Genomic DNA, 20784 nt, shown 5'->3' on the forward strand with positions numbered 1-20784 from the left:
ATATTGGATCATCTCGGCATAGATCCAAATTAGTTATCTGATATTGGGGCTTTGTTTTTTAGTTTTGTTTTATTATTCTCTCACATAATTTCATTGAATGACCCATTAATTTGATTCCTCGATAATTCCACAATTTTGTGTTTCTCCTTTATTTTATAATTGATATAATAACACTTTTATCCATTCGTTTGGCATCATTCCTTAATGCGGGCCGGGCCGAGGCTGCACCCTCCTATACCCAGGCCCTACCCATCCTCCTTTAGGACCGGACCAGCCCGTGGGCTTCGGGCTATTTTTGCACGCTTACCATATATTGTTGGATCCTGCCGCTTTATTAAAACCTGTCTTTTTGAGTGTCTTCTACTTATTATTTATTCTATATATCATTCCCATATGGGATTGATTACCTGCAATTTTTTTGCTACTATATTCCTCATTTAATAGCTGTAGGCAAAATCTAATTGAATCATCTCCGAAAAAAAGATCCGAGATGGATGCGGCACGTCTGCAAATTTGGATTCCCGAAGTGCTTCGTATGCCTGCTTTACCTACTTGGCGAAATGGAACAAACTTTGTTTCGTTTCCGGGTTTATGGATTGGATTCAGTCAGCCTTGCGACATAAGAAAAAGGAAGGATATAGGACTTTGGTTGGCAAATTTTTTTTATCAAAATTTGAAGTTTGTATTTTTGTTTATTTTTGAGTGTCAAAGTTAGTTATGGTAGTTGTGGTACCTTGTCCAAGGACAGATCATGAATTTCATCAAGGGCAAAAAGGTAATCTTACAATTCAAATTGATACACTTACCAATTAGGGTTTTGTACACAGTAGTTAGGGTTTCATATTTTGCATGTTTGATTCATATAAACCTATTTCTATATGCATCAAAGTGTTTTTGGAAATAAATAACCTCAAGTCCAATCCATATTAGAACAGTAGGCTTTGATCTATCAGGCTATCGATCAAAGGTCTTTGGACTTGTGTTGCATGATTGACACGTGGTTCAATTGATCGTGCTGTTTGAATCTGATTTTCCCTTTCAAATTCAAGTAAACTATTTTTATTTTTATTTTATTTTAATTTTTTTTTTTTTTTTTTTTTTTTTTATGACTATAAAGTTATACTTTGTTCCGAAAAAATAAAGGGAAAATAGCTAGCACAAGGTTACGGCATATTTTGCATGCATAGTGCTGCTGTTTTCTAGTAATCCTTTGATTATTTTGCATCCATCACCATACGTCTAGCGCGAGAGTAATATGTGAGTTGTTGAAGCTTCAATACTCGTGCTCAAAGGATTTCAACAACAAACCAACACACATCTAGTTGGATGATACTAGTAAGGACATGGAAGATCCATGGAGAAGCAGAATTTAAGTTTGTCAGTAAAGAAGTCTGTTGCTGGATCAGCAGCTGAAGGATCAGGGATTGATCTTGCATAAAAGTTTGAGTTGGGAGGAATTAAGTGATTCTTGTTCTTAGAGTCTGGTAACTTAATCTGTAACCTCTTTATACACAGTGGACTTATATCTGCTTGTCTAGGTCCCGTGATTTTTTTCTGTTTGGGGTTTTCACGTAAAATCTGGTGTGTTTAGCGTTATTGATTTATTTATCAGATGCATGATAAACAATGGTTGATGGATATTTGATTTTGTGTATTACATAATATCTTGAATATCTGTTAATCTAGTTCAAAGAATATTTAAAATGTGGTATTTGGCAAGCATGATGTATTGAGTCCCCCTCTAGCTCTAGATCACGGACCTTGCACAAATTTATTCAGAGCCTAGGGTTACAGTCTTATTTGTTTTCTCACCTATCTACCTAATATTCCAACATCTTTTTTTACTTATCAAAAAAAAAAAAAAATTCCAATATCTTTTACTAATACTGATTGATCTATTTCTAATTTGAACCATTCTCTAGTCAATCTGTCTCCACTTTATGCCAACCTGTAAATTGTTTTTCAACCCTCTTTTTGTACCTTAATTTTCATAAAAGACTTTCAATGAATTTTATTTACCATCTTTTTGGCTTAGCTTTTTCAGTTTTTGTATTTCCGAAATTGTTTTATTTCTTACTTTTTCCCCCCCAATTTTTGAAACTCGTCCTATTGTACTTCATCACTCCACCATCATGTTTCTTTTATGATAGTATGCTTTGCTTTAGTCTCTCCCAAAGTTTCCTTCACCACATTTATTACATAATCTTTCAGTTTATTTGACCATAAATTATGTATATTGTTATTCCAGTTTCATTGTTTTTCTTGTTATCTTTTTTTAATTAAATGTTATCCCCTTTCCATTTTATGTTTTGTTTACCTTTTATAGTTTTTGATACTTTGATTAACAAGAGAAAAATACAAAGAAAGTTTACTGCAGCATAAAAAGTGTAGTGCTAAAGCAACGGCGCAACGCCAATAGTGGCCATGCTATGGTAGTTGGGAATTGTAATTACTACAATAAATTGAACAGTACTGTGACAGTTTAATCGACATTATAATTTCATGGTCTTTTCAATTAATTTCCTTACAACATACCTTATTTTTGCCTATGGTGACTGTAATCACTATGTTGTATCAAGTTCCGAGTTTCTATCTAGGACTTCCAGTTTTGTAAAGTCAGTAACATAAGTGGCCCAAGGGGATCATGTATTCATGTTTGTTTCAATTTATTTAGTTATTTATTTTTCCACAGAAGAATTATGGCATCTTCTTCTTGTGATTTTGAGTGTTCAGTAGTAACTTGTTAATCCGTGATTCTATTCATACAGAGATACAATGTGACTTCGAAACATGTTTTCTTGGAGGGGGTGGGGGGGTGGGGCGGGCGGTCTTTGGTTGCAAAATCATTGCAATCACCTACCATTACAATCTGACCTTTGTCGGACTTGGGCCATCTTGGATCTGCACTTTCTCGACCATCTGTAAAGGCAAATAAACTTGTTTTGTGATCCTAAGCAAAACAAAAATAAAATTAACAAACTTGTTTTACAATATTTTTTTGATGGCTAGAAATAAATAAATAAAAAAAATAAAAAACAAATTAAAACTCAATTTGCCACGAAATTAATCAACCAAATGACACTAAGTCCTACATGTACAATTGTAGTTGTGTATCTAACTGTAATATTGTGTTCCTTTTATTGTATGAGTCTTCTTGAACTCAAGTGTGGTGTTCTAAAAGCATTGAAACAAGCTTTACTGAGATGTGTCATTGTGAAGCCTAATTTTGGGATTAAATGGTCTGAATGCTGCTTGTTATCTCTTTGTGGAACAATTTAACGAAAGGTGAGTTTTATATCTGTTTATGCATTCTTACTTCTACGAGTGATGCTAAAATTAAAATTTAGTATATACACAAGTTATAACCGGATCTTTAATTGCTAAAATCAGGGAGCACAGCATCTGCATTTTCCCATTAATTGGGTAACATAAAAACATTTCCGTCTCTTCCTTTGACCTTCAACCTTTCCCTAGAAAAGTCAATTTTGTTTTTGTTTATTTATTTATTATTATTATTATTATTTTTTTGAGTTTGTATAATCTGGCTTTTTTTGATGTTCTGATCAACCATGGTCGAGTTTTATTCTCAACTTATATTGTTCACAAATTTCTTCCCCGTTAAGTCCTCTCCCTACTTCTAACTGATACGATAACTTTTCTGGATTTAGTGCATTTGATATCCTTTGTCTTTTATTTTTTTCTATCTTGTGTGTTTTTACAGCACAAATGTGATCTCATCAACATGAGTTATGGAGAGGCTACATTGCTGCCGGACTATGGACGCTTTGTTGACCTTGTTAATGAAGTAAGAATTTTTTTACCTTGCAATATCAGCTTTCTGGAATCATTATGTGTCTTTTTATTTTTATTTTTATTTTTTTATTGTTTTTTCTCCTGATACTAGCGATAACACCTTTATTAATTATTTAGGTTGTGAATAAGCACCGTCTAATATTTGTCAGCAGTGCTGGCAACAATGGCCCTGCCTTGAGCACTGTGGGTGCACCTGGTGGTACCACCTCAAGCATAATAGGAGTTGGTGCATATCTCTCTCCTGTCATGGCTGCTGCAGCTCATTCTGTAGTTGAAGCTCCTTCTGAAGGGCTTGAATACACTTGGTATACTAACTTCCTTTTTTGAAGTTAATCTTTGAATTTTGAGTAATCAGGAAGCAGTCATTTTTTTTCCGTATTATGTCCTTATAATATGAGTTGGCTTTGAAGATGCTTCCTTCACACTATATTCTGGTTTGCATTTGAATCACATGTAATAAGCTGAAAGGAATGCAGGTCTAGCCGAGGGCCAACAGTTGATGGGGATCTTGGTGTTTGCATAAGTGCTCCTGGTGGGGCAGTGGCTCCCGTCCCTACATGGACTCTTCAGCGACGCATGCTTATGAATGGAACATCAATGTCATCTCCATCTGCTTGTGGGGCAATAGCTTTACTTGTCAGTGCCATGAAGGTTAGTGAGATATGCTTTACTTTGTTTTCGGATGTTTTACCTCTTTGTTATATTTTTTGGTCTCTTGATGACATGTGTGCTTCTATTTTTCCTTTTGACTAAGTCTTGCATGTGAACCTTTTGGTGGTGTAGGCTGAGGGCATCCCTGTGAGTCCATACAGTGTTCGAAAAGCCCTTGAGAATACATCTATTCCTGTGGGTGATTTGCCAGAAGATAAATTATCTGCCGGTCAAGGGCTTATGCAAGTGGACAAGTTAGATTTGCTACTCTAGTCCTTTATTTTTTAACTGCAAGAAATTGATTGATGTAAGTCTGGAATATATTTCAAATCCATGACAGGGCATATGAATACATTCAGAAATTGCATAATGTTCCATGTGTTTGGTATCACTTAAAAATCAATCAAGCTGGAAAATCAAGTGAGTTCGATTCCTCTCTCTCTCTCTCTCTCTCTCTCTCTCTCTCTCTCTCTCACGTCCACTCACATGCGTGTTTAATCTGATCCTTGTGCATTCATTGGTTGTAGAAAAAGTGTGTTAGCTTTATGTGTTAATCATAATTTTTTTTGTTCTCTTATGTCATTGCATGCTTACCTTACCCAAAAGATACTTGTGTTTATCAAGGTTTTGGAAATTCATTCACCAGTGATGATGGCTTTGCAGTCTCTTCAAGATTATATAACTTAAATTGATCTCTCTCCAAAGTGGAATTAAAAATTTGTTCATGATAACATTTTTTGTTCAGCCCCAGCATCACGAGGCATCTACCTTAGGGAGGCTAGTGCTTGCAAGCAATCTACGGAGGTGAGATTCTAAAAAGACTAGGTGGATTTCAATATATTTATTATGTTTTATGAACTTCATTAGCGACTGTTGAACTTTTTTCCCCCCTAAATTGAGCATTCAACTTTCTCTAAATTGAATTCAGTTTCTCCAGTAGACATGCTTAATTGTTGTACTACTCGTAACTTTCTAATATTTACATTTCAAATTAATATGATATTGATTGCTTTTCGCTGGTGTAGTCAATTATCTTTGTTGCTTATTGGCAAATGGCATTAGTTGTATTTCTGTTTTCTTGTGCTACCTCTAACTTCTTTAGAATGCGTGCTTCCTTCTACTTCACCCACCCCACCACCCCCCGCGCCCCCCCCCCCCCCCCCCCCCCCCCTCTCTTCCTCCTCTTTCTTTCTTTCTCCCTTTTTGCTTTTTAAACTATCTTTTCATCTTGCATCATATCACTCTACATCGTCGTTTTTCTATATACTCATGCATTTTGAGACCAGACTTTAATATGCAGCCATAAGAATGGTTAAGAGACAAGAAAGAGCGTAAACAAAACAGGATTACCGTGGTTTTGCTTTTTGCTTGTGATCCTATTGGAGATGAGAAAAAGTAGGCCATCCTTAGACCTAGTTTATAGCGCGCAGGTCGGATTGGACAGGTACTAATATTTTGGAACCTCAACCAATCCAATCTCAATGGTTTAAAAAAATAATGAAACCTATCCGATCACACTGTCTATCCTCTTTCTCAATGGTTCAGATTGGATTGGTTTACCCTATTATGAAATAAAGCCAAAAAGGATCCAACCATGGGAGCCCAAAACAGTCAGACCTTTTAGGCTTAATTGCTGCCTAGCCAATTTTCATTTTTAAACCCTTAAATTCTTGTATGAGAACTATAATATACATATATATAATAGTAGCAGTTCAGATTGGTTTTTTTTGGACTATAATTTGTGAACCGAAGCGATCACCACGTTTCTCTTAATTTTAAAACAGTAACCGAACTGATTGCTTGTGAAATGGAATGATCCGCATAGATCGGATCAGGATCAATTAACGGTTTGGCGGTATAAATGTTTACTGAAAATGATCTTGCTTCACGTCTTGGCTCAAAAGCCAATGTTTCTTAGAAGATAATGAGTTTTGGGGTGGAGTGCACATTTGAATTCTTTATAAATAACTGTTAACAAATTTTTTTTTTTGATAAGTAAGATTTTATTAAAAACGCTCAAAAGGGGAGCGAAGCCCAAAGAAACAAAAGGAAACAAAAGGGCCAAAGGGCGCCTTAGACCTTCAGAGAGGCCAAGAAAACAAATTTAAGTGGATGGAGTTTGAGTACCATAATGAGATTTGATTATGATGGCTTCTTTCTGTTCTAATAAACTTACTCTTGGTTATTGCTTGGAAGCCTCCTCCAAGGAGAATAATTAGATTAACTGTGATGGCTGTTCACCTTAATTATGGTCAAGTTGGACAAATAGGTATGTTTAGATATTTTCAAGAACATACAGTTTTGTTCTCTTAGCCATGTAGAACATGTTTTTCCGTGAAAAGTGAGACTTTGGCTCTCTTAGGAGGCCTTGAAGAGGCAATTTTTATGAGGTTTTGTGACTCTTCAATTGGCAGTGGCTCTGATTGCATGGTGGGGCGGGTGAAAGAGTTTCTCTGCCAAATTGTCGAGGGATATCTTGGATAATTTATTCCCTTAAAGGAACTTATTACACAAATTCCTAGGTCAGTGCACAGGGAGGTAGATAGCTTGGTCAAGTGAGGGGCGCCCCTAATGTATCCTTCTGTCCTTTTATCTTTAATAATATTCTGGTTTCTTATTAAATAGAGAGAGCTGAAGTGCCAATATTCTGTGCCGTCAAGTTTGGATGGCCTTGTGGTGGGATTCAACCCCTTTTAAGTGTATGCTTAAAAATGAGAGAAAAGCAGAAGGTCCATGTGGGTCCCACCAAATTGGCCGGTGTGTCCACCGCTTGTTGACACATGATCTGGAACTGCTTTTACTAGTGCTTGGTTGAATCCTCTTAATTTTCAACCTTCTTTTGGCAGGCGTTGTTGGACCTCTTGACTAGTCTAAAGCATATTTTCTTTGCAGGGATTCTGTAGGCTTTGGGTGGTTGAGTAATTTTGCTTCTTGGGTGGTTGGTTATGTGATATTCAAATTCCTTCACTTGTTTGGAAAATTGGTTGAGTTTTAGTTGGTTTACAAAATTTAGGAAATCCCTTGTAAAATAGGGACGTTTTTAATACTTCTGGAGAATCAAGATTCATAGAAACAATTGCAAGCGCTGTTATTAAAGTTTCTTTAACAGATTTGATGTTATCTCTTGCTCTCTCCAGAAATTCCCCATGTGGCTGGCAAATAACCCTTGCTCATATATTTTATTTATTTATTTATTTTTTATGTGGAAGTAGGAAAAAATTAGGAGAAAGAGAGAGGAAGAAGAATGGGGATGGAGCGTTGCATCTTCTATGCCTCTTGTTTACAAGAGAAGAAAGATGAAGGAGAGGAATGGAGATGATAAGAGGAATAGACATGATAATAGAGGGGTGGCGTAGTCGTCTTCTAAACCTCTGTGTGTCCATAAGAGAAATAGAATTAAAGAGGGATATGAAGAATAGAAGACGCTAGACAGGCACACACGTGTGCTAAAATCCTAGAAAGAATACTAATATCCGTCAATCTCAAAATGTATCTTGTTATATGCTTGATATTACCCTAAAAATACTTTTATACCTTATAAATTTGTTTTACCCAATATAACACTGAGTCCCAAAATTGTATTCCTAAACCTAAAGACGTCCAAGAATAAGAAATGCATAATTTTTTTAAAAAGAATCCTACTCTAGATTTTTAAAACAAAAAATTATTTGCTGCTGTTTAATATTTTCTCTGCTTGTAGGTCTCTCGTCTAAAACACATTCAAAGACATATTAATGGGATAAAGTTAGGCACTATCAAAACCTATGATATTAGGGTAAATCAGCTCTCGTCTTATTCTAGTAATCCCCTCTTGTTGGAGAAAAACCTCGTAAAGTATTAAAGATTGGGAATATGATTGCTTTCTCAAGTTTCTTTATTGATCTTCATTCTGATATTAAAGATTTAATTAATTCTCTTGAGAATTTCTTCAAGCATGTTTGGGAAAACGATATTTGTGACATTCTTTTCTTTCTTTCTTTGTGTTTATTTTATTATTATTATTATTATTTTTAATATGTGAAAGAAATAAAGAAAGTACAAGGGGAGAAGAAAGATAATTGGAAAGGGAGAGGTCATTGCATTTCTAAGCCCCTCGTTTGCAAGAGAAGATAGGGAGAGGGAAGGATCATACGAGAGGGAGGGAGCAAAGAGGGCTTCCAAACAACTCAATGTTCATATGAGAGAAATAGTATTAGATGGGGATAAAAAGGAGGATTGACCAATAGAGAATATTTTTAAAAGAAAACAAGAAAGAAACTAATATTCGTCTATTCATAGTGTGCCATCCTATTAAGATTCCTATTATCACCTTACAAGATTATCCTACTCAACATGGTAATAATCCATGCCCCCCGTCTCCCTTCCTAGAACCTTAAAAATCTAAAAGCAATAAAACATATCAATTCTTATTTAAAGATGACAATTAATAAGACTCTTTTTTTGATAAGTAAAGATGTAATAGAAAGCGTTCAAACGGGTAACGCATCCCACAAAAGCTACACAAGGCCTAATAGGGCCCTTAAACTCTCAAAGAGTCCAAAAAATGAACTATCTTCCCATAGATTTACAATTTCTCCCAAGAACCCAACAAAAAAGAGAGCTAAGAATAGAGAACTTCAGCACCCCAATAGAAGACTCTGCTCCTTCAAAAGATCTCCTATTACGTTCAAGCCATAACCACCACCAAACACACAGAGGGTGCTGCCCTCCAAAACTCATGAGCTTGGGCACCCACTATACACCCTCTCCAAGCCCAAATCAGTCTTCACGAGGAGCGAGGCATAATCTGATACCGGGTGCATCATGTTTGTGCTATCTTTAATGGCGAGACTCCATTGATTTCTACTAGGTGAGATACCTAGAAGGGTTATTGAGATTTTTTTTCTTCCTGTTTTTATTTTTATTTTTATAAATGTGTTATTGAGATTCTTAAGTTTTTCAGTTAACCACGTGGAAGTGGAGGCCGTGACATCCGGCCAGTTTTCATAAGACAAGATGTATTTAACTACTTTTGGAGTAGTAGCTAGCTTTAATTGAATCAGTTTGCCATTGAGATTCTTAAGCTTCTCTTCTTTTTCTCCTTTTCTTTGTTGTCTTATTTATTTTAGTTCTAACTTTGCTGTGAACAATCAGCACCCACAACCACCCTTTCTAAAGTCCTAAATTCATTAAGGCTCCTAGGCCTTTTGATTCTAATATCCAAGCCCATGTATTCTCCTTATTTTAACCCCAAGTCACTGTTTGCTTTTCTTGGATTTCACACCAAAATCAGCTATAAAAATTAGCCGATTCAAGCCTTAGCCCATCACAATTCAGATGTATTTATTTATTATTGCTTTATTAACTAAATTTATGAACTGATTGTATTTTTAAATTGTGATAAACACATCACAAAGCAGATGTAGTCGAGTGTTAAGTTCCTTTGGTTTCCCACAACAGGTAATAGGTCGAATCCTTGCCCAAAGCAACTTGTTACTGCCTTTTAATTATTAAATCATTATATTTGCCCACATAACCGCGTAATCAGCACACAATTTGCGGATTGCGGTAATGAATTCGCGGACTCTAAAACTTGAGTTCTTGAATTTGGGGTGAATCTGCTCCCAATGCACCGATTCGCGCGTGGAGCTTGGGAGCGATCACCAGAGTCACCAATAATGTGACTTAGGACCAAACCCACTTGATCTATGTATATCTAGCAATTTTTTTTTTTTTTGGAAATCTTTTAAATGCTATAAATTTTTATGAAATTTGAAGCTACAAATCCCATGAATTGAAGTTGGCATGTCCAACCCATTTGCAAGGATCCAACCCATTTACGATAGACAGCCCATTATAATGATCCGACCCGTTTAACACGGGAAAAATTATAATGGGGCTAGCATTTGGGTGACTAAGAAATTGACATTTCATAACGGGCTAGAATTCCATATTCCCAAATTCAAGCAGAATTTCCATTCTTTTATGAAATTTTGTAACTATGAGTCCTGGTCCACATTGGCCAACCCATTTGTATTTTGCCAAGCCCTGACTCGTTTACCATGGCCCAACCCTTTTGTATGGCCGACCTGTTTAACCAGATAAAACATGCAGATGTCTTTAGGACTAATACCTGTAAAGAAAGTAATAATAGTTATAATGTGTTCTTGAACATGAGTCAACAATGACTCGGCCATTTGTGGGACCCGACCTGTCAGCCCAACCCATTTTGTAGACCCCAGGATTTTAAAATTTTTTTTTTTTTTCCTGGATTTCAATCAGTGTGTGCAACTGGGTCTGCAAGACGAGCACAAGGGCATGCTTGTGTAGTGAGAGTTCAAATAGAATGCCTGTTTCAAGTTGGTCTCAGATCAACACAAACTCAGAAGAAAATGAGTCCAATCACGGCCATAAAACCAAAGTGAGAAAAGAACGAAGAAGAGACGCATACAGGTCTTCCACTTAGGCTTGAAAAGAGAAGATGCAGGCTTTGACCCTTTTGTATGAGCAACAAAAGCAAAGCAAGCTTCTAACGCTCTCAAGAACCCACCTTAAGTGCTCCGATGTACAACTCATCCAAGAGTTGACCTTCTCAGCTCAGGCAAGAGAGAAGAAAAGGACCCAATGAATCAAACAGTCATGTGATATTGTTATGAAACAGAGCACAACTTATTTATTGCCTCAGAGAGGGGGAATTGTGAGAGAGCCGAAGAGAGAGAAGGGAAGGAGGGGGGGAGGCGGGCGTGTGTGAGAGAGAGAGAGGCAACATGTATCTAGGATACTTGTCTGGATCTCTTATGTAATGGGTGAGATGTGGGTTGAATATGGGTACCCATATTCAATCCGTTTAACTCCTTTATAAAAATGGGTTTGACTTTCACAATCTGTTTTGACCCGCAATTCAAAATAGTTTACCAATATCCATTAAAGAGTGGGCAGATTTGGGCGGCTTGGTGGGTCTTGTGATTTTAAGACCCCTATCTACTATTCGTGTAAATATATATATTCATAATTAGTGTAATAGATTGAGATGGTAAAGAAAGAAATGGTTAGTTTAATTGAAATTATGACCTGCGAAGCATAATCCATATTGCAGAAAATAGTTCATACACGTACATGTTGACCTTACATAGAGTAGTGTAGCAAAACATGATTCATGTAGTGAACCTCAGGTAGTTGGAATAAGGATTTGTTGAATTGAATTTAGAATAAAAGAAAATAATTTTTTGGTGAAATAAATAAAGTCTAAAAAAAATAAAAAGAGAGAAATAGTTGTTGCATTCTAGAGGATGCTAGTGCTTGCCTTCTTTGTCCGAAGAATGTTTAATTAAAATTCTATTTGGCCATTTAGTCAGCTAAATTCCACTCCCCACCACCCCCAAGCGAAAGTGCCTTCTGGCTTCTCCGTATTTACCTATGCATCTATGCTGAATTGTTTCTTTTAGAGGCTGACATATTAATCCTTACAGTGGACGGTGCAAGTTGAACCAATGTTCCATGAAGATGCAAGCAATTTAGAACAATTGGTTCCTTTTGAAGAGTGTATTGAGTTACATTCTAGCGGAAAAGCTGTTGTGAGAGCTCCTGAGTACATCCTTCTCACTCATAATGGGCGTAATTTCAAGTTAGTCAGCAGCACTTCACTATTTTTCTAAATATGCACTCATAAATTATTACATGCCTTGATTAGTTGATTTTTTTTTCCTATTTTTGTCATAGCACTCCTACCCTGATGGGCTTCCATTCCTAGAAGTGACGAATACTTAGTTATTCAACTCCCACATATTTTGACATTGATTACTGAGAACAACTGAATTGGACCAAGCCAATAGTTGGAATGCATATATGCAGTGTGTAAACATATTTATGTATCTATCTTGTTGAGCATATTTATGTATTTGCTTTGAACTTTTGTTCAACAATACTTTTATGTAAGTATGTATTATGCCATCTCATGTGTTTGAGTGAACGAACTTGTCAGCTTGGGTGAAGTAATGCATGCAAAAGTAGTGTTAATTTGTTTGGCATTTGGTGTACTTCCTTGCAATTTAAAGATCCGTGGAAAATCATATTTTTGTGTGTCAAATACATGTTAGTTTTGTCGAGCACTGGGTGTACTTTCATTTATAATTTCAAGAACCGTGAGAAAAATATTGACATTATTACCTAAGATGTCACCTCAAACTTTTTGTCCTTGGAAATGTAATTTCTATGAGATATTATGACTTCAATTTCCATGGTCGAATTCCTTCAATGCTTTTCTTTCCTGTTCTTTTTTCCCCAGAAGTTAGAAAGAGAACGCCATTGACATCTAGCAGTATTAATGAAAAAATGTCTGGACCTTATGTCCTGCAAATTGTCTGGTACACCTGATATCACAAAACAAATTTCATGTTGAGCTCTAGTTGTTGTTCGCTAGTGGTCTCCTTTACTCAAAATACAATTCCAAAAGCATAATAAATGTGCCTTCTAGTTTTGCTGCCTGGATTATAAGGGTGCAGATACAGCAAGGAAAAAATCATGCATATAAGTCATAAAATGCACCAAACAGGTAGATTATTACAGTTATTATTATTACTTATCAAAAAAAAAAAAAAAAAAAGCACCAAACAGGCACACCAAAGGCTATACCTTTTAGTTTGTTTCGACAATCTACTTCATTGGGTCAAAGACATCAAAATGATTTTTTTGCATGTGTTGTGGGTTTAAGATTCAATTCTTGCTGTTGCCTTTCTTGTTCTCCCCTTTCTTCTCCAAGGGCCCAACTATAATAAAAAGATCTAGTTTGACTCCCCTTTTTTCTTTTTACTTATATTGGTGTCATTATCCTCACCTATTCTTAAATATTTTTGCTTGTTTGATTTGCCGATCTTTGTTACTTGTTTATGTTATTTTTATCTTTATTTAGTTATCAAGTTGAAAGGTAAACCATATTTACGAGTACTTACATGTTCTTTCCCTCAACCACCTTTCCAGCATAGTTGTGGATCCTACCAATCTTAGTGATGGTTTGCATTTCTATGAACTCTATGGGATAGACTGCAAGGCCCCATGGCGTGGTCCTCTTTTCAGAATTCCAATTACTATAACAAAGCCAATGGCTGTAAGAAATCGACCTCCACTGATTTCATTTTCAGGGATGTCGTTTCAACCAGGTGATTATTGTTGTGTTGTTGTGATTGATAACTGTTGCTGTCATACCTGCTCTTTCAAGAATTTTGTTTTATATGCCTGTATCATTAAATCATTACTACTAAATGTTCTTGAATGCAATAGGTGTACTTTTGCCATCAATTCCATAATAATAGCAGGTTCGATGGCAATTGATATTTCATTTAAACTATGAAAAGTTCTTTTTAACTTATACATGTTATCTAAGGGACGCTAGATAGGTGAACTTGGTACAAGCCTAACCTTCGGCATTTATTTCCATGTAATGGCTATCCTAAGATGCACTTGTGTTATCATGCTTGATAGCCTAAGTTTTTACTTTAGTTCAACCTGAACTTCCTTGAGGTACCTGGAAATTTGTATTGGCTATTCAGTAATGAGTCGATTTTGTATCTTTGTCTCTATCTCCAACTTATTCTCATGTGCAATCGGATCAGTTTCTTTTTTTTCTTTTTATTTATTTTTCTGTTTAAAGAAAATTAGGATTTTGTGTAGGGGTGTCATTTCGTGCTAGCGGGTCATATTTGTGTCGTGTAGACCTAATAGTGTTCTGTTGTATACTTAACTGGAACACAACCTGTTTAGTGTTTGTGTCAGAAACACTTGACACAAACACGACCCGTTTATTAAATAGGTAATACGACACGATCTATGTAACACTTTTAATAAATAGGTCGTGTAACTCAAAACGCGACCAGTTTTGGCCCCTTTCAACAGAGCGCTCCTAAGTAAGTTGTTATGGAGATTCGGTGGTGAACGGCATAGGTTATGGAGGAGGGTTATTTCGTGTCAGTTTGGGGAGGAGAGAGGGGGATAGTTATCTAGGCCGGTTAGATTTGCTATTGGCATGGGGGTGTGGAAATTCATTCGAAACGGATGGGATGAGTTCTCTAAGCATATTAGATTCCGAGTTCAGGAGGGAAGGGACGTCCGGTTTTGGGAGGATACTTGGTGTGATGATTGCCCATTGTCTTGTTTGTTCCCAAGATTGTTCAGGATTGCTGTTGATAGACATGCTTTGGTAGCTGACTGATATCGACTCGATAGCGGTGGGTTTTCCTGGGATGTGCGATTTCGGCGATCCTTTCAGGATTAGGAGTTGGACGATGTGACTGGGTTGCTGGACCTTTTGTATAGACAGGAGGTGGATGGTACTGGTTCGGATTCCTTGACTTGGGTTCCTTCTTTGCAGGGGACTTTTAAGGTCTGTTCCTTTGGTTTGTTTGGCGTCCAATGGGTTATGCCCCGGACTTCAAGGGATTTGATTGACATTTGGAGGGGCCACAGGGTGGGGGTTCATGCTCATGACTCTTGGAGGGCGACCCCCCTCTGTGTTTGGTGGAATCTTTGGAAAGAGCGGAATAGAAGATCTTTTGATGGGGAGGAATCCTCCATTGGGGCGTCGAAGTTTTTTATTATTAGTTCTCTTTTTAGTTGGGTGATGGGGAGAAATTGTATATCTTTAGATGAAATCGTGGACTTTTTGGTTTCTTTGGGTCCATAGTACTCCTTTTTGGGTTTTGGTATTTGTATAGCTCTTGGGACGCGTTCTCCTTTTGAACGCTTTCTAATACACTTATCAAAAATTAAAAAAATCTATTTAACCTGCTTAAATTAAATTGGTCATGGAACCTGTTTATTAACTTGTTTTTAAGTATAAAATGCTAATCTGTATAACCCGCTTAAATTAAATGGGTCATGGAACTTGTTTATTAACCTCTTTTTAACAATAAAATTCAAATATAATAAATAAAATGACATAATGGATGACTAAATTCATGAAAATGAGAAGAATTAGGACAATACAATTACAAGAAAAGGATAAATATAATATTTATATTAGGTTTATATTGAAATAACAAAAAATTCCATAGTATTTTGGGTTAAAACACATTACGGGTTAATTGGGTTGAATTGACACGGATAATTAAACTGGTCTAATCAGGTTAAACGGGTTGAGTCCCAAAACACCAACACAACGCGATTTTGGCACAAACCCGATTAAGGTCAACTCAAAATTGCTAATTTCGTGTCTTTTTTTGAGTTGTGTTGGTAGGTCATGTTTTATTTTGCCACCCCTAGATGCTTGTTTTGCTCATAGGGAGATTGTCAGTTAGCGAACTTTTTAAATATTTTTGACAAAATATTTATTTCCATCATCTTTGTCTATTTCTACCAATCTCTCTTTACTCCTCTTCCTAACTTCAAAATATATCTTTTTCTTCCTATGTATATGTGTTTAGAATGAGAAAAAGAAAAGAAAATGTGATTCCTTTTCAAAACTTCCCCTTAATTTCTATTACTTTATATATATATATTTTCTTGCGACTTATTTTTAATGTCCTCGGCAAATTGTTTAACATCACTCTATCCCGCACAATGCCTTGCGGACATTAATTTGGAGTATTGACCGTATAATGCAATCAGTTATGAAAGAAAGAAAATAAATCTGAAGAAGGGAAAACAGAGAGCTAGTTCAAGCTATAAAAAGGTTAAACACCCACCACAACCCAATCCCAAAAGAAAGGGAGAGGTAAAAAGCTGCTTCGATTGACAAAATATATTGATAATACTAAAAGCTGTTGAGTACAACTTTGAACAACCCTTTTATAAGCCAGAAGGGATGCCCTAGCAAATATTTAATCCTAACCCTTCATATAAATAAAATCTAACGGCTACTATTCTGTCGAGCTGAATAAAATGCGTTAAAATTGACAAAATATCCATTAAATGGTCACATGACTCACTTAATAGGCACATGATTCTTTAAATAGAAGAAGAATGACAAAAATATCTGAACTGCTTAAGGCAAACATTAAACAGAAAATTTAGGCAAACAACTTAAAACCCAAAAAAATGTTGTGCAATTTTAGTCTAGTCTTCTTAAGATCTTCAACTGTTTGAAGAAAGTTCTCTTCCATTTGTGATGCATCAGTCCCTCTAGGTGAGAGAAAACTCGTCCTCGAGTTAGAAGCAAATTTCCACGATCAAAAAAAAAAATCTAAGCATGGTGTTCGATCCCTTCTTTCTTCTTTTCTGAACTCATATCAAATAGATTAATGATAATCTTCTTATGCTAACAAAGAATACATTTGCATAATAAACATGGATGTTGCTAGCTTAGAAATTGGGTAGATTCGCAAAACTTGGTGGAACACTCTCCAAGAATTCACTCCAAATCCATTATATTTCATCTCCATGGATCCAAAAGCTTCATGATCAACCACATATCCTTCTTTTTGAGATTTTTCTTTTGTAACTTTTTTTTTTTGTAGCTGGTACTCACACACCCCACCTCAAGGAATTGTTTGCACCCAAGAGGTTTCAAACCTGAGGCACCAGGGCCAAGTTATTACCCACTTGCCAACCCCGTATCGAAGATCGCTAATTGATCCCAATACATAGATATTTTTGACTTATATTGTTTAATGCGTGGTTCTTCATTAAAAATTGGAGGCTTACTTCAGTCAATGAATGGTTTTATAGTAGCTTCCTCTTCTTCTTGTGGTTGTTCTTCTCGTCCACTAAGGTATCCTGCAAATTCAAGAATTTTCACCTTCAAGCCACGAATCCAATGCTTTTCTTCAAATGGAATAGGTGTTGGTCTTGGTGCTGCATTTCTACAAAAAGGTTTAACAAAATCCTCTTCAGATTGTCCTCCTCTCCAGATTCGATGTCATCTTGAGAAGGAGCTGGGATTACGCGCTGGGCTAAAGCTTCAATCTGCCTTCTCAAATTTTCTATCTCAGCACACACTTGTTGTTGATCAACTGGTGCGTCCTGATGAGGCTGAATTACTGGTCCACGAGGTGGGTTTCTTCTCCTTTGTAGAATGTTACAATTTCTAAGAGAGATATCTGATAACCCAACAGAAAAACACTGGACCGGAACTTCTTGTGATATCAACTAATGCAATCAGCTATGAAAGAAAGAAAATAAATCTGGAGAAGGGAAAACAGAGAGCTATAAAAACACTGGACCGGAACTTCTTGTGATATCAACTAATGCAATCAGCTATGAAAGAAAGAAAATAAATCTGAAGAAGGGAAAACAGAGAGCTAGTTCAAGCTAAAAAAAAATAGCTTAAACACCCACAACCCATTACCAAAAGAAAGGGAGAAGTAAAAAGCTGCTTCGACAGAATGAATATATTGATAATACTAATGCTCTGTTCTGTAGGAAAGAAAAAAACTGGATGGAAGGGAGAGAAGAAGGAATGGATGAGACATCCCTAGGGAAGAGATTGTGCATTTTCTTTTTTTTTTTTGTTCGGTTGGATAGAAGAGAAGACAAGAAGTTCATAATTTACTATGTTCGTTAAGAGAGAAGGAAAGAGAGAGTTTTAATTGTTTTTACCATTATATCTAATAATATTTATTATATTGTAATTTATAAAAGGATAATACTATAATTTAATACTCGTATAATTTAGGATAGTATTTAATTTAAAACTTCTATAATAATAGTCCACTTGTCTTCCCTCCTTTAATCCGCCCATTTTTGGGTGGATGACAATTTGTAAAAGAGGAAGGATGACTCCTTTCTTTTCTTGTATCATCTCTAACGAACAAACGAAGTTCGTTCATTCCTTCCTATTCTCTCTCCATACCTCTTCCTTCCTTCCTACTGAACACAACATAAAAGCTGCTGAATACAACTTGGAACAATCATTTTATAAAGCCACAAGGGATGCCCTAGCAAAGATTTTATCCTAACCATTCATATAATCTAATGGCTACTATTCTCTCCAGCAGAATAAAATGCGTTAAAATTTACAAAATAGCCCTTAAATGGTCACGACTCACTTAATGGGTACATGACTCATTAAATAGGAGAATAGTGATAAAAATATCCCAAATAAAGCTTAAGGCAAACGTTAAACAGAAAATTAAGACAAGCAACTTAAGACCCAAAAACAATGTTGCGCAATTTTAGTCTAGTCTTCTTGAGATCTTCAACTGTTTGAAGAAAGTTCTCTTCCATTTGCGCTGCATCACCGTATGGTTTCGATGCTTTTGAAGATGGGAAATAGATGATAATATTACGAGTAGGGTTGGAGTATGGTCCAAATGGAGACGGGCTAGTGGTAATCCTAAGCAAGCGACAGAGGCCGACCAAAAGTTTCATGGGAGGAAGTAATTAAAAACAATTTTAAAAAATTAAATCTAAGAGAAGACATGGTATACAATAGGAAGGAATGGAAAAAGAGACTTCATGTGACCAACCCCATCCATATGGGAAAAAGGAAATTTAAAACTTAAATCTAAGAGAATGCATTTGGGAGGGAAGTAACTGCAGTTTCTTAATGGGTATGTGGCCGGTGGTTTTTTGCCCCTCTTCCTATCTTACTCTGTTTTTGCCACTAGCCGTTGGCTTGTCTATTTAGTGAAAACTCAAGTCCAGGTTGGGACATGGATGCATGTCAATTGCTTACAGTAAAACATTTACCTGAATTTTAGCTATTATTTAAAAAAAAAAGAAAAGAAACGAAAAGTAGAGTAATTTTCTAGTGGTAAAGGTTATGTACCCAGTCTACTTCTCTCAGCACCCTTTGCTAAATTTGGGTTATGTACTTGTACTAAAATAAATTCTTAGTTTGGAAGTTTAATGGTTCCTCTCTCTCTCTCTCTCTCTCTCTCTCTCTCTAGCGCACGCTCACACATGGCATGTTAAACTCTCATCTCCTTTTTGCCCCTTTGCAGTTGTGCTTTATGAATAATTTCACCTGAAAATTTGTTGTTTTCTGTTGCCTACACATTTTATTATCTTTCTGGTAAAATTATCCTTTTCTTCTGTGATATTGTGATTTTTTTTTTTTTAATTTGGTTGTTGATGTGTATACCTTCACTGGGACAGCCTTGCGTATTTAGTGTATATTTATGGGGAAAGAACTTTCCTATACCACTTTCCATGTAATACATGAGTTTTTAGCCATTTTATATATCATTAAATTTTGTGGTGTTCCTATAAATATAGTCGTCACTATATATTCAACTATTTTTTTCATCTCATAGTTACTGCTTATAAGCACATTCTGTTAGTGGAGAATATGATTGTTTTTGTTCCTTCTGGATATACTGCTTCACTAGGTCAAATTGAACGGAGATATATTGAGGTACCAATTGGTGCTACTTGGGTCGAGGCAACCATGCGAACATCGGGGTTTGATACTGCTAGAAAATTTATGCTTGACAGAATTCAGGTAGAACATTCAGGTTGAGCTTATTTCACATTTTCTAGACCTGTTTTGACATGTTTCCCATGTGCAGATCAGCCCATTGCAAAGGCCTATGCAATGGGAACGTGTAATTACATTTTCTTCTCCTTCAGCCAAAAGCTTTGCCTTTCCGGTGGAGGGTGGTCGGACAATGGAATTAACGATAGCTCAATTTTGGTCAAGTGGCATAGGGAGTCAAGAAACCACTGTTGTAGACTTTGAGGTAGCATTTTTTTTTTCCCAATTAGAAAATTTAAGTGACGGACTGATTTACTGGATCGTAATAGATTGCTTTGGTTTATAAACTTCAGCAAAGAAAGTTTATCAACGTTTACATATTATTGCACTGTAGTAGTCCCATTACTTGAATTTGTAATTATTCTGTTTTGATATTACTTTTTTTGTCCCTATTTTTATTTTTTATTTTTTTCTATTTATGGATAGGATGGTATTTACTTGGTGCATGAAATTGTCTAGAGATTGTAATTTGAATTAACATATTGCGTTATGATATGCACTTCGTTTAACTGGGTTTTGGATTACATGCTGTTTTAGGGTTGTCAGAAGGGAAGGTTTCTATTGTGGCACTGCGATTTATAGTCAGTTGCGGTGTCGGTGTTGCTATTTAGTGTCCATATGTGATTCTTAAGCCTTTCTTAATTTTCTTCAATAAAATAATATTTTATTTAAAAAGGGACTTTTTAGAGCCTCCAAAATTCTGAATATCTATAAAATTTTATACTCAAGCTTCATTACGAGGATTGGAATTGTCAACTAACAAACCGGTTGTCATGTGGAAATCTTTCCTGTTAGTGGAAATGCAATGCTTTTTGTGCTTTATGTTTACACACACACGCACACACACTGTGTGTGTTGTGGAAGTCATAAAGGTGGGAGATATAACAGAATTTTGTTGCTAGCGTTGCCTGGGCTGTTCTTTCAGTAAAGCCCAC

General features: G+C 36.1%; 1 protein-coding gene across 3 annotated transcripts in view; it reads left to right on the plus strand.

Moving 5' to 3' along the window:
- The window catches only part of LOC132271793 (tripeptidyl-peptidase 2), a 63158-nt gene that overhangs the window by 25314 nt on the left and 17060 nt on the right, over positions 1 to 20784 (plus strand). For all 3 annotated transcript variants that reach the window (XM_059773271.1, XM_059773270.1, XM_059773272.1), the window contains exons 10-19: positions 3722 to 3805; positions 3931 to 4118; positions 4290 to 4464; positions 4597 to 4718; positions 4805 to 4884; positions 5210 to 5268; positions 11913 to 12067; positions 13420 to 13598; positions 19704 to 19816; positions 19884 to 20054. In XM_059773271.1, the coding sequence (XP_059629254.1) occupies positions 3722 to 3805; positions 3931 to 4118; positions 4290 to 4464; positions 4597 to 4718; positions 4805 to 4884; positions 5210 to 5268; positions 11913 to 12067; positions 13420 to 13598; positions 19704 to 19816; positions 19884 to 20054 (1326 nt within the window). The remainder of the gene's footprint in view (positions 1 to 3721; positions 3806 to 3930; positions 4119 to 4289; positions 4465 to 4596; positions 4719 to 4804; positions 4885 to 5209; positions 5269 to 11912; positions 12068 to 13419; positions 13599 to 19703; positions 19817 to 19883; positions 20055 to 20784) is intronic.

Source organism: Cornus florida, unplaced genomic scaffold (genome assembly GCF_030987335.1).
Source record: "Cornus florida cultivar Cherokee Brave unplaced genomic scaffold, ASM3098733v1 CherokeeBrave_3.0.0_Hap2_Chr08, whole genome shotgun sequence".
In the NCBI taxonomy this organism is placed as follows: Eukaryota; Viridiplantae; Streptophyta; class Magnoliopsida; order Cornales; family Cornaceae; genus Cornus; species Cornus florida.